The 14,694-nt window shown below is 40.2% G+C and overlaps 1 protein-coding gene across 2 annotated transcripts in view; it reads left to right on the forward strand.

Moving 5' to 3' along the window:
• Positions 1-14,694, forward strand: part of LOC138966429 (multiple epidermal growth factor-like domains protein 10) — a 73,334-nt gene that overhangs the window by 3,458 nt on the left and 55,182 nt on the right. For both annotated transcript variants that reach the window (XM_070338665.1, XM_070338666.1), the window contains exons 2-7: positions 3,656-3,796; positions 5,596-5,856; positions 8,212-8,349; positions 8,595-8,729; positions 10,851-10,991; positions 12,983-13,237. In XM_070338665.1, the coding sequence (XP_070194766.1) occupies positions 3,656-3,796; positions 5,596-5,856; positions 8,212-8,349; positions 8,595-8,729; positions 10,851-10,991; positions 12,983-13,237 (1,071 nt within the window). The remainder of the gene's footprint in view (positions 1-3,655; positions 3,797-5,595; positions 5,857-8,211; positions 8,350-8,594; positions 8,730-10,850; positions 10,992-12,982; positions 13,238-14,694) is intronic.

A 14,694-nucleotide genomic window follows, 5' to 3' on the forward strand; every position in this document is an offset into this window, starting at 1 on the left:
GCAGATGGCCAGGAGCTCAGCTGAGAAGATCGAGTTTCTGTTGCACAGTTTACATTTCCCAGTCAGGTCATCGCTGGGGATTACAAACGCTGCGCCAGCCTTCTTGTCATCCAAAACTGACCCGTCTGTGTAAACATGAACATGGCCTTTGTATACAGTATCAATGTGCTCAAGGGCTTGTATCCTGAGTAATAACTGATCATCCTTTGTAGCTGTACAATATTCTGTGTCAAAATTCATTTCTTTCATTGTCCATGAGGGATCACGAGATATGGGGTTTTGGGCCACATCGTTTGGGTCGACACTGATTTCGCTAAAGAGTGAAGCATTGAATTGAGCCAGTGAGGTGAAAGTAATGCCAAAGTGGGCCTTTTTGTTTTGGACATGGTTATAATGCGGTTGTAGCTCCTCTTTTGTTGAGTTTTGCACTGTGTTGGCTCGAACATTGTAATCCGCGCAGCACTTACGTCGCCACATGTCAACAGGGAGGAATCCTGCTTGGTGGTGTACAATGGCCTGCTTTGAATGCCTTGGGTGTCCGAGGGCAAGCCGAAGGGCACGACATTCCGCTGACTGTAGCTTATCAAGCCATTTTCGAGCCGACGAGAAGTAGGCCTCCTGTCCATATGATAGTCTTGATCTTATAAGAGCTCTGGTGATGTTTGTTAGAATAACTGGGCACTTTGCCCATGGTTGGGCAGTCAGTATTTTAAGAAGGTTGATGGTCTTATTTGCTTTGCTTAAGATAGTTTAAATGAGCAGTCCATAGTCCATTTGAGGTAAAAAGTACACCCAGATATTTCACCTGCTGACTGGGTGAGACAACATATTTATCTAGTGAGAACTGTATCTTTTCTCGATCTTCCAGTTTTCGGTTTGTAAAGACAACGAATACAGTTTTCTCGGCAGAGAGAGTGAAGCCATTCTCCCGCATATAGTTCGCAATGTTATCTATAGCTGTTTGCCACTCTTTAGAGAATTTGTGTTCTGTTTTATAGGTTTTGTTTTGATACTCTTTGCATAGAGCAATATCATCCGCATAAAGCGTCAGTTCGGCTCCATGTGTTTTAACTGTCGATATGTCATGCAGCATAATGCTAAAAAGCAGTGGTGCTATTACTGAGCCCTGTGGCACTCCCATGTCAACTTTGCGAGTGGATGATTTGGCACCTTTATAATCAGTTTGAAAGGATCTGTTCAGTAGAAAGCTTTTTATGTATTGAAACATATTACCACTGATCCGAGACACCCCTGCCTCGACGGAAACCGGCTTGACACAGAGGTATTACAGTGAAACCCGGCTATATTGAAGTAGGCTATATTGAAATCCCGGCTATATTGAAGAATTGTTCAGGTCCCGGCTCAAGCTCTACTTTTTCTTTGTTAAAAATGTTGGCTACATTGAAGTCGGCTATATTGAAATCCCGGCTATATTGAAACAAAAATTCAGCCCACGGGACGTTTTTACTTGGCTATATTAAATGTTTGCTCCAAAGATTTGTTTAACTTTTTATGTTTAAGAACAATGACTGCGCGGGCGCCGAATGATATGACACGCCTCTGTCAGCGCAATCAGTTGAGGAAGGGGAGAGGCCAGATCAGCATCAACTTTCGAGTCAGGAGGTCTCTGATAACAATTACAGTCTAACAATGCCGCGGGCCTCTGACAGCTACGCCATGTAGTCTTGTGGTGCGTGGATCTCCCCAACCTAATTTCTCTTGTTCATGCGAGTAGTTTCCCTTTGTACACTAGCAAAAATGGCTGCAAAACAAACAAGTCGCGTAAGGCGAAATAACAACATTTAGTCAAGCTGTCGAACTCACAGAATGAAACTGAACGCACTGCATTTTTTTTCACAATGACCGTAGTCCGCCGCTCGTACAAAAGGCAGTGAAATTAACGAGCCTGTTTAGCGCGGTAGTGGTTGGGCTGTGCTGCAAAGCACGCTTTCCAGTACCTCTCTTCGCTTTAACTTTCTGAGCGTGTTTTTAATCCAAACATATCATATCTATATGTTTTTAAAATCAGGAACCGACAAGGAATAAGATGAAATTGTTTTTAAATCGATTTCGGAAATTTATTTTTAATCATAATTTTTATATTTTTAATTTTCAGAGCTTGTTTTTAATCCAAATATAACATATTTATATGTTTTTTTGAATCAGACAATGATGAAGACTAAGATAAACGTAAATTTGGATCATTTTATAAAAAAAATAATTTTAATTACAATTTTTGAATTTTTAATGACAAAAGTCATTTATTAATTTTTAAGCCTCCAAGCTGAAATGTAATACCAAAGTCCGGCCTTTGTCGAAGATTGCTTGACCAAAATTTCAATCAATTTGATTGAAAAATGAGGGTGTGACAGTGCCGCCTCAACTTTTACAAAAAGCCGGATATGACGCCATCAAAGACATTTATCGAAAAAATTAATAAAAAAGTCTTGGGGATATCATAACCAGGAACTCTCATGTCAATTTTCATAAAGATCGGTCCAGCAGTTCACTCTGAATCGCTCACTTTGCTGGACATGTTTTCAAAGTATTCTTTTTTTGCTTTGTCTATAATTTTGTCACATTGTTCTTCAGGTTTGACTGAAGGGCAGAGTCACCCTGCAAATATCCCCTCAAAAGATCACGGTGTGTCAACTGATTCCGTTCGTACGCCGGATGTTTCCGTTCGTACGCCGGATGTTTCCGTTCATACAGCGTCATTTTCGGCTTTTGGTCGAGGGAACAAATTGCGGTAAATCATGTGGGCAGCGCACATTCGTAATATTTCACGGATTAGGTAGCAAATTGATTGGGCTATGGGTACAATAAATACCAAGGTGGTAGTCGACCTCATGATTGCACGCGCGGGTCAAACGTGGCAGCATTGGTTGATATTCAGACATTTTCTTGTTGTTCTCGCCCAGTAATAAAAACTGACCCTTGATTTACACATGAGCACCAACACCACTGCCTGTTACGACATTTCGTTTGAACAGAACTTATAGAAACTAACTGCTGTTGTACAATCACTTGTTTTTTGTAAACATGCCTATTCTATACCCCGTCGCGATATAACCTTGAACGGTTGAAAACGACGTTAAACACCAAATAAAGAAAGAAATAACTATTCCGTTTGTACGCCATGATTCAGTTCGTACAAAATAACATGTTTCCGTTCGTACAAAAAGCGTTTCCGTTCGTACAAATTCGTTTGATCAGGGAGAAACAGGCCCCCACTACAAGTTATGTGTGTTCCAATGGTCGTCATATAGTACAAAGTACGCCTACTAGTGATATTGGACCTATATAGCTATGTGAACCATAAGATATTGAATTTGCATCAGACAGTTTTGTTTCCGTTCGTACTCAGTGATTTTGACGAAAACATGTGTCCGTTCGTACCACTTTCATCAAATAGTTTCCGTTCGGACGCGTTTGATGACGTTCGTGATTTTGGTTGAAAGCTTGAGAAATTAGCATTTTAATACCCATAATACAAACAAGTTTCGGATTTCTACCGAGGAAAAATGGGTTTACTATGTAACAAAGTGGAAACGGGTCAACGTCAATCTTTAGGACTATTTGACTCATGATGTTCACTTTTGTACTCATTTATATTCAGATGTGTAACATAATGCTGTCTTCATTTTTATTTCAGACTGCCCTCCTGGAAAGTTCGGCTGGAAATGCAATGTTGAATGCAAATGCAAGACTGACACTAGCCTCAGGTGTAATGAGGCTACAGGGAAGTGCAAGGAAGGATGTGATAATGACAGTTACGGACCACACTGCCTCTTCGGTAAGTGTAATTTTTGTTGGTTTAATTTGTTATTTGTTGTTTGTCACTCTGGTGAAGGGTTTAGAAATAGTTTTACTATAGGTTTTCTACCTTTAAGTATAATCTGGAGGAGAATCTTACATTATAACCAAAGATGAAAACAAGTCGCGTAAGGCGAAAATACAACATTTAGTCAAGTAGCTGTCGAACTCACAGAATGAAACTGAACGCAATGCAACGCAGCAAGACCGTATACTCGTAGCATCGTCAGTCCACCGCTCACGGCAAAGGCAGTGAAATTGACAAGAAGAGCGGGGTAGTAGTTGCGCTGAGAAGGATAGCACGCTTTTCTGTACCTCTCTTCGTTTTAACTTTCTGAGCGTGTTTTTAATCCAAACATATCATATCTATATGTTTTTGGAATCAGGAACCGACAAGGAATAAGATGAAAGTGTTTTTAAATTGATTTGGAAAATTTTATTTTGATAATAATTTTTATATATTTAATTTTCAGAGCTTGTTTTTAATCCAAATATAACATATTTATATGTTTTTGGAATCAGCAAATGATGGAGAATAAGATGAACGTAAATTTGGATCGTTTTATAAAAGAATTTCTTTTTACAATTTTCTGATTTTTAATGACCAAAGTCATTAATTAATTTTTAAGCCACCAAGCTGAAATGCAATACCGAAGTCCGGGCTTCGTCGAAGATTACTTGACCAAAATTTCAACCAATTTGGTTGAAAAATGAGAGCGTGACAGTGCCGCCTCAACTTTCACGAAAAGCCGGATATGACGTCATCAAAGACATTTTTCAAAAATATGAAAAAAACGTCTGGGGATATCATACCCAAAAACTCTCATGTCAAATTTCACAAAGATCGGTCCAGTAGTTTAGTCTGAATCGCTCTACACACATACACAGACAGACAGATACACACACACACGCACGCACATACACTACGACCCTCGTCTCGATTCCCCCCTCTACGTTAAAACATTTAGTCAAAACTTGACTAAATGTAAAAAGGAAGATCACAGACGGAAAATGTATTAGTTTTGTTTCGACATTCCACTTCCATGAACGTAAAAGTTTACCTCGACGGACTGCTCCAGACAGCAGCTCTGTGCAGAGAAATAACATGGCTATTCCGTGCACGTAAAAGCTACTTTTTCGCTGTCAGCTCCTTTTCCTTAATACGTACTATGCATGTTGTGTCTGTTTTCAGTGTGTGTTTGTTTCTTTCTCTACACACACAAAAGCTACCGGCACAGTTGGCCTAGTGGTAAGACGTCCGCCCCGTGACCGGAAGGTCGTGGGTTCGAAGCCCGGCTGGGTCATACCTAAGACTTTAAAATTGGCAATCTAGTGGCTGCTCCGCCTGGTGTCTGGCATTATGGGGTAAGTGCTAGGACTGGTTGGTCCGGTGTCAGAATAATGTGACTGGGTGAGACATGAAGCCTGTGCTGCGACTTCTGTCTTGTGTGTGGCGCACGTTATATATGTCAAAGCAGCACCGCCCTGATATGGCCCTTCGTGGTCGGCTGGGCGTTAAGCAAACAAACAAACAAACACACAAAAGCTGCATCTATGACGAAACTGGCGAATCGTACACGGGTAGACTAACAGAAAATATACATACATGTGTAACTTGAACTTGTTTCACAAACTTGAGTTTGATGTGTTATCTTGTGACTAATATTTTTTAAATGGGCAAATGGACTAGCTCTTACAATGGATGTTCTGTTGTTGGTTTTACTTTCCTTGTGTCTGTTTGAGTATAATTAGTTTTTGCGTGTTTTTTTTTCTACACAGAAAAAAGCTGCATGTATGATGAAGTTGGCGAAATGTACACGGGCACAGTGAACATGACAGAAAAGGGGATCCCGTGTAGGCAATGGGATTATATTAATGACAATGCAAAGTTCTTAAAGGGGGACAATCCCCAGAACTTTTGTCGCAACCCAGGGCTAGGGTTGTCTGGGGCTTATGCTTTCAAGCCCTGGTGTTATGTGGACAGATCTCAGAATGATACAACGGGAAGCGACTTTGAATATTGCGAACTCCAAAAATGCTGTGAGTATTGGTGATTCCCTCCTCAATTTGTTTTACATGCTTGGTATGTGAAAGTCCTTGAGAGATCTTGGTCTGTTCAGATTTCACTCACGTGAATATTTCTTAATTTGTATGGTGTACTGGGGATATTTTTTGGTACATGTAAAAGGAAACTGATTATTAAAATTTGTATGTATGCGGTTTTTTTAAAAGTTTTTTTTAATAGTTTTTTTTGGGGGGGTGAGGTGAAGGCTCGTAATACCTTGACACTTTTGCAAACACTGGTGCGGAAAAGAAATGCATTCGCAGGGGTGGGAGTTTCCGTCCCATGTATAAGAAAACTGATTATTAAAATGTGTATGTATGTGTTTTTATTTTTATTTTTGTACATACTTGGTTTGTGAGAGACCTTGGGAGATTTTGGTTTGTTCAGATTTTACTCACGTAAATACTGTTCTATTGTTTTGGTGTATTGGGAGTATTTCTTTGTATGAGAAAATTAATTTTTGATATTTGAATGTGTGCGAACTTTCTTTTTCTTTTGGTGGAGGGGGGGGGGAGCGTGGGAGGGGGGGGGTGGTGGTTATGGCTTGTAATACAGTAACACCTCCCACTAACCTCCCCTAAAGGTCGTAAAAAGGAGGGGTCTTCACTGGGAATCTGAAGGTAGATTTTCATCACAGGGGAGGCAACTTCTTTTTGAATGTTTTATGTCAATGCTTTCTCCGCTTTTCCATTTATTGAGAATAGACTCCTGGTCTTTGATTATTGATTGAATCCGTTTTTTTTTCTCCCACCCAGACATTTTGTGATTCCAATCACGGTTTCACCTTTGTTGCTTCTCTCTAACACTTAATTACCCTATCTTTTAACGTCAAAAGTTTCCATTGTTTTGTCGAAGTCGCCATGTTTACACCCCCTCAACGATTTAAAATGAAGTCAGAAAGCTTTGACAGATAACTCCTCACAAACTCAAGTCAAGAGAAGTTGTCAATCCCAGGATAATTCATTCACTCAGTTGGTGAGCACACAATCACAAAACATAAACACAAACAAACACGCCAAACAAGCCAAAAAGAATGCTAGCGGGTCCGCAAGCAGAGCAGTATCCACTTATGTATTCATGATTGAGTTGTTTTTCAAACTCCCACCCCTTTCTCCGTCCCACACCCTACTCCTAGGGCAGTCCTTCAATTGTAAATGCAAAAGGTAAGGTGGGGACTGCTGACCACACCTGGCTCATAATGGTCTGCATGACTAATGAAGCGCGCGTGGTGTGTGTGCTTACACACTTTGACACTTACTGGTAAAAAGATCAAAGTTGTTATTGACCCTTTGTTTGTAGGTCGGTCGTCTGAAAAAGGAAGGTGTCGCCATTCAGAGGTTAGTTACAGTGTAAAAGGCATCCGTGCCCAGAAAACAGGTCGGCAGCGCCAAAGCTTTTTTAGGAGGGGTCGTTATGGGAGGTTCCACTGTACTTTGAAAAATCTTGATAGTCTTGCAACCAAGTGGTGCAGAAAAGAAGAGCATTGAATACAAGGCCATGACTTCTCAGAAATATACAAATATATAGTTCTTTAAGGGCAGAAATGGCACGGAAATTCAGTTTTGTTTCTTTGGCAAGCCTTTCAAGTTTTGTGTCAGGGTTCTTGATAAAAAGTCATCAGAAAAAGGTGGTTTTGGTCATTAAATGTGATATTTAAATGAATTATGGGTAAAGAGAACGTTTTTTGCGATTGTTTTGGATTAAACATGTAGTTTTTGGGACAGATTAATTTTCCAGAAAAATGCAGATGGAACTTTGCAGTGTGTTTTCTTTACTCTAAAAAGGTCCCTTGGTGCACCACCAGAACAACTTCTTCAAACCTATAAACAGATTTTATTTTATTTGTAGATATCATAGGCACATAATAAATTTAAGAAAAATGCAAGGTTTTGTGCTTTAAAAGAATTTCAAAAATTGTTCCTTGGTTATTCTTAAAAACACAATGTCTGGTGAAAATGCAAAAACAGCAAGGAGATCGGACAGTTAGATGAATATGTCCCAATGATGGCACTGATGCTCAAAACACGATTCTGAGAAAACAGCGCCAAAGGTTTAAAAATAGGGTAAAATGTTACTAAAACATTTTGACAATAATCGCTTTACTGCAAGAAAGAGATTGACGATGACAAAATTACTTTGCACAATGATTCTGTTGTGTTCAAAGTACATAAACATGCTGAGAACCAAAAAGACGTTTTTTGACCAAAAATTCCGTGCCATCTCTGGCCTTAGGAACAGTCACTGCCTGTCCGATGGAAGGCCGTACTTGTTACAGATCCAGCATTGGCCTTCCCAACAATTGTACAATTTCATATCGTTTTTACTTGCAGCCTGCCCGAAGTACTTGTTTGGCACTGGGTGCACCAAGCAGTGTCACTGTAACATGACAGATGAGGTGTGTGACGCGATGAATGGACGGTGTAAATCTGGCTGTGCACCAGGATGGGTTGGCAGCGGATGCCAGAAAAGTCAGTCAATTTGCTTGTCTGTGTTTGTAGATTGCTTGTGTAGCTAGCTGACTGAAACTTGACTAAATGTTAAAAAAAACCTGCGATTCTGCTCTGCATGGTGTCTAACACAGAGCGTCCCCTCCTCATCCGAATAGTTCATTGTTTACTATAAAGCATGGATGCATACTCGTATTGAATCGCACTTCAAGCCCGAGTGGAACAATTGTTTACCCGAAGTTAGCAAACTCTTGTTTTCTGTGCAGAGTGTGACATTGGCAAGTACGGCAGCGGTTGTTCGCAGACTTGTGAAAAGTGTGACCGTGACGACTGCGACCCAGAGACAGGGGTGTGTCGCAGTGGTTGTGTCAAAGGTTACTCAGGACTTTACTGCAATAAGAGTGAGTTAATCTGAAATTGTATGTTCTTTTCCCCCACTCCAATAGGTGGGTTTTTTTTACCCTTGCTAGCTGCCTTCTAATCCGAAACAGTTCTTGAGAGTATATGTTATTTGCATTTTTGACCAAAAAACAGTGCTAGTAATAATAATAATAGTAATAATAATAATAATAATAATAATAATAATAATAATAATAATAATAATACGAGAATTTATAACGCGCACAGTGATTTACCTCTGTAAATTTACATGAAATTGCACTATGCTCTACTATTTATTGTCCTTGTCTATCGGACACGAAGAAGGGAAGCTACAATCGCCCCAGGCCATATATACTCTTAGTTTCCTGAGCCTGGACCATTGAGACGGTTACCTCATAGATCTGTTCATTCTTCAGTTTGTCGGTGTCAAAAGTTATATCCCCATTCCACACAACCGTTCTTTGTCCCGTTCCCGTACCAACCAAGGAATGCTGCCACAACAATGGAACGCTGCGCAAACGGCCGTGTTTTGGCATCTTTCAGCAGCGTCTGAACATAGTGGCAGCCGTCCTTCGTCGGTAAGGGAACGGGACCTAGAACGGATGTGTGGAATGCGGGTATGACAACTCAGTGTGTGAGAGCGCTACCGTTGCGTTACTGTTGTTTTAAGTTCCTTTAACGATCCAAGCGTTCCGTTACCGATGGGTTGAGGTTCCATTACCGTTCATTCTGATCGGGAGGGGAACGGCTACAAATTTGAACATGCAGCCCAAACGTCCCTACCGACCCTACCGTTCAAAGCAGTTCCGTTAACGATCAGTTACGTTCATTACGGAAGAGTTCCTGCTCACATAACAGTTTATCTGTTTGGCTTGCTGCTGCAAAAATATCTGCAAACAGTTCTGCTTTTTCAGGAAGGCTTTCATATTTTTTTCCTTCGAGCATAAGAGGACGTTCAGCCTGCTTGTGCCTGCATTTGAATTTCCTTATTTTGGTCCAAATTTTTCCAGCATCCCTGTAATCGCTCACTTTGCTGGACATGTTTTCAAAGTATTCTTTTTTTGCTTTGTCTATAATTTTGTCACATTGTTCTTCAGGTTTGACTGAAGGGCAGAGTCACCCTGCAAATATCCCCTCAAAAGATCACGGTGTGTCAACTGATTCCGTTCATATGCCGGATGTTTCCGTTCATACGCAGGATGTTTCCGTTCATACAGCGTCATTTTTGGCATTTTATCGAGGGAAAAAATGCAGTAAATCGTATGGGAATCGCATAAACGTGATATTGCACGGATTAGGTAGCAAATTGATTGGGCTATGTGTACAATCAATACCAAGGTGCTGGTCGATCTCATTATTTCACGCTCGTGTCAAACGTGGCAGTATTGCATGCTTTTCAGATATTTTCTTGTTTTTCTCGCTCTGTAATCAAAACTAACCCCTGATTTACATATGAGCACCAAAACCATTGCCTGTTACGACATTTCGCTTGAACAGAAGTTAATAGAAACTAATTGCTTTTGTACAATCACTTGTTTTTTTAAAACATGCCGATTCTATACCCCGTCGCGATATAACCTTGAACGGTTGAAAACGACGTTAAACACCAAATAAAGAAAGAAATAACTATTCCGTTCGTACGCCATGATTCAGTTCGTACAGAATAACATGTTCCTGTTCGTACGAAAAGCGTTTCCGTTCGTACACATTTGTTTGATCAGGGAGAAACAGGCCCCCACTACAACTTATGTGTGTTCCAATGGTCGTCATATAGCACAGAGTACGCCTACGAGTGATATTGGACCTATGTGAACCATAAGATGTATTGAATTTGCATCACACAGTTTTGTTTCTGTTCGTACTGATTTTGACAAAAACAGGTGTCCGTTCGTACCACTTTCATCAAATTGTTTCCATTCGGACGCGTGTTATGATTTTGTTGGAAAGCTTCAAAAATTACCATTTTAATACCCCTAATACAAACAAGTTTCGGATTTCTACCGAGGAAAAATGGGTTTACTATGTAACAAAGTGGAAACGGGTCAACGTCAATCTTTAGGACTATTTGACTCATGATGTTCACTTTTGTACTCATTTATATTCAGATGTGTAACATAATGCTGTCTTCATTTTTATTTCAGACTGCCCTCCTGGAAAGTTCGGCTGGAAATGCAATGTTGAATGCAAATGCAAGACTGACACTAGCCTCAGGTGTAATGAGGCTACAGGGAAGTGCAAGGAAGGATGTGATAATGACAGTTACGGACCACACTGCCTCTTCGGTAAGTGTAATTTTTGTTGGTTTAATTTGTTATTTGTTGTTTGTCACTCTGGTGAAGGGTTTAGAAATAGTTTTACCATAGGTTTTCTACCTTTAAGTATAATCTGGAGGAGAATCTTACATAACCAAAGATGAAAACAAGTCGCGTAAGGCGAAAATACAACATTTAGTCAAGTAGCTGTCGAACTCACAGAATGAAACTGAACGCAATGCAACGCAGCAAGACCGTATACTCGTAGCATCGTCAGTCCACCGCTCACGGCAAAGGCAGTGAAATTGACAAGAAGAGCGGGGTAGTAGTTGCGCTGAGAAGGATAGCACGCTTTTCTGTACCTCTCTTCGTTTTAACTTTCTGAGCGTGTTTTTAATCCAAACATATCATATCTATATGTTTTTGGAATCAGGAACCGACAAGGAATAAGATGAAAGTGTTTTTAAATTGATTTGGAAAATTTTATTTTGATAATAATTTTTATATTTTTAATTTTCAGAGCTTGTTTTTAATCCAAGTATAACATATTTATATGTTTTTGGAATCAACAAATGATGGAGAATAAGATGAACGTAAATTTGGATCGTTTTATAAAAGAATTTCTTTTTACAATTTTCTGATTTTTAATGACCAAAGTCATTAATTAATTTTTAAGCCACCAAGCTGAAATGCAATACCGAAGTCCGGGCTTCGTCGAACATTACTTGACCAAAATTTCAACCAATTTGGTTTAAAAATGAGAGCGTGACAGTGCCGCCTCAACTTTCACAAAAAGCCGGATATGACGTCATCAAAGACATTTATCAAAAAAAGGACAAAAACGTCTGGGGATATCATACCTAGAAACTCTCATGTCAAATTTCACAAAGATCGGTCCAGTAGTTTAGTCTGAATCGCTCTACACACACACACAGACAGACAGACACACACACACACACACGCACATACACTACGACCCTCGTCTCGATTCCCCCCTCTACGTTAAAACATTTAGTCAAAACTTGACTAAATGTAAAAAGGAAGATCACAGACGGAAAATGTATTAGTTTTGTTTCGACATTCCACTTCCATGAACGTAAAAGTTTACCTCGACGGACTGCTCCAGACAGCAGCTCTGTGCAGAGAAATAACATGGCTATTCCGTGCACGTAAAAGCTACTTTTTCGCTGTCAGCTCCTTTTCCTTAATACGTACTATGCATGTTGTGTCTGTTTTCAGTGTGTGTTTGTTTCTTTCTCTACACACACAAAAGCTACCGGCACGGTTGGCCTAGTGGTAAGGCGTCCGCCCCGTGATCGGGAGGTCATGGGTTCGAACCCCGGCCGGGTCATACCTAAGACTCTAAAATTGTCATTCTAGTGGCTGCTCCGCCTGGTGTCAGGCATTATGGGGTTAGTGCTGACTGGTTGGTCCGGTGTCAGAATAATGTGACTGGGTGAGACATGAAGCCTGTGCTGCGACTTCTGTCTTGTGTGTGGCGCACGTTATATATGTCAAAGCAGCACCGCCCTGATATGGCCCTTCGTGGTCGGCTGGGCGTTAAGCAAACAAACAAACAAACAAACAAACAAAAGCTGCATCTATGACGAAACTGGCGAATCGTACACGGGTAGACTAACAGAAAATATACATACATGTGTGAACTTGAACTTGTTTCACAAACTTGAGTTAGATGTGTTATCTTGTGACTAATATTTTTTAAATGGGCAAATGGACTAGCTCTTACAATGGATGTTCTGTTGTTGGTTTTACTTTCCTTGTGTCTGTTTGAGTATAATTAGTTTTTGCGTGTTTTTTTTCTACACAGAAAAAAGCTGCATGTATGATGAAGTTGGCGAAATGTACACGGGCACAGTGAACATGACAGAAAAGGGGATACCGTGTAGGCAATGGGATTATATTAATGACAATGAATTCGACAGATTGACTAAATCAGTAAATGTAGTAATTTTGCTTAAACGGGACTTATTTTGTTTATGTTTGTTTCTTTTTTTCCACAGACAAAAGCTGCATGTATGATGTGGCTGGTGAATCGTACACGGGCACAGTGAACGTGACAGCAGAGGGGATCCCGTGTAGGCAATGGGATTATATTAATGACAATGCAAAGTTCTTACAGGGGGACAATCCCCAGAACTTTTGTCGCAACCCAGAGTTGTCTGGGGCTTATGCTTCCAAGCCCTGGTGTTTTGTGGACAGATCTCAGAATGATACAACGGGAAGCAACTTTGGATATTGTGAACTCCAAAAATGCTGTGAGTATTGCCAATTTGCTTTTCAATTTGTTTTACATACTTGGTATGTGAAAGTCCTTGAGAGATCTTGGTCTGTTCCGATTTCACTCACGTGAATATTTCTCAATTTGTATGGTGTACTGGGGATATTTTTCGGTACATGTAAAAGAAAACTGATTATTAAAATGTGTATGTATGTGTTTTTATTTTTATTTTTGTACATACTTGGTTTGTGAGAGACCTTGGGAGGTCTTGGTTTGTTCAGATTTTACTCACGTAAATACTGTTCTATTGTTTTGGTGTATTGGGAGTATTTCTTTGTATGAGAACATTAATTTTTGATATTTGAATGTGTGCGAACTTTCTTTTTCTTTTGGTGGAGGGGGGGGGGGGGGAGCGTGGGAGGGGGGGGGGGGGGTGGTGGTTATGGCTTGTAATACAGTAACACCTCCCACTAACCTCCCCTAAAGGTCGTTAAAAGGAGGGGTCTTTATTGGGAATATGAAGGTAGATTTTCATCACACTAGGGGAGGCAACTTCTTTTTATATTTAGTCAAGTTTTGACTAAATATTTTAACATCGAGGGGGAATCGAAACGAGGGTCGTGGTGTATGTGCGTGCGTGTGTGCGTGCGTGTGTGTGTGTGTGTGTGTAGAGCGATTCAGACTAAACTACTGGACCGATCTTTATGAAATTTGACATGAGAGTTCCTGGGTATGAAATCCCCGAACGTCTTTTTCATTTTTTTGATAAATGTCTTTGATGACGTCATATCCGGCTTTTCGTGAAAGTTGAGGCGGCACTGTCACGCCCTCATTTTTCAACCAAATTGGTTGAAATTTTGGTCAAGTAATCTTCGACAAAGCCCGGGGTTCGGTATTGCATTTCAGCTTGGTGGCTTAAAAATTAATTAATGACTTTGGTCATTAAAAATCTGAAAATTGTAAAAAAAAAAATTTATAAAACGATCCAAACTTACGTTCATCTTATTCTCCATCATTTGTTTGTTTATTTGTTGCTTAACGTCCAGCCGACTACGCAGAGCCATATCAGGACGAGGAAGGGGGGGATGAAGGGGGCCACTTGTCAAGCGATTCCTGTTTACAAATGCACTAACCCATTACTTGTGTCCCAGCAGGCTTTAGTAAAACTAAATTAATACCTACTGGAAGATTACCAGTTTCCAGTATGTTAAAATAGGCTTAACCTATCTACTGCTGGACTTACATCAGAACACTAACAGATTAAACTATACATGAATCGCGAGACAAGCGGCAAGAGAAGAGATTTTTGGAAAAAATACAGGTGAATGAGCAAGAAGGCAGAAAAAAGAAAAGAATTCATGAAGAAAAAGAGAGCATGACAGGAAAGAGGAACCAAAAATCTACCTAACAGCAAACTAGAAAGCTCCTGCGGTTCCAAAAACAGGAGGGGCCTTTAATTTCATAACCGCAGTGCCCCACTGCGGGACTCCATCA

This window comes from Littorina saxatilis, linkage group LG5 (assembly GCF_037325665.1).
Source record: "Littorina saxatilis isolate snail1 linkage group LG5, US_GU_Lsax_2.0, whole genome shotgun sequence".
Taxonomy (NCBI): Eukaryota; Metazoa; Mollusca; class Gastropoda; order Littorinimorpha; family Littorinidae; genus Littorina; species Littorina saxatilis.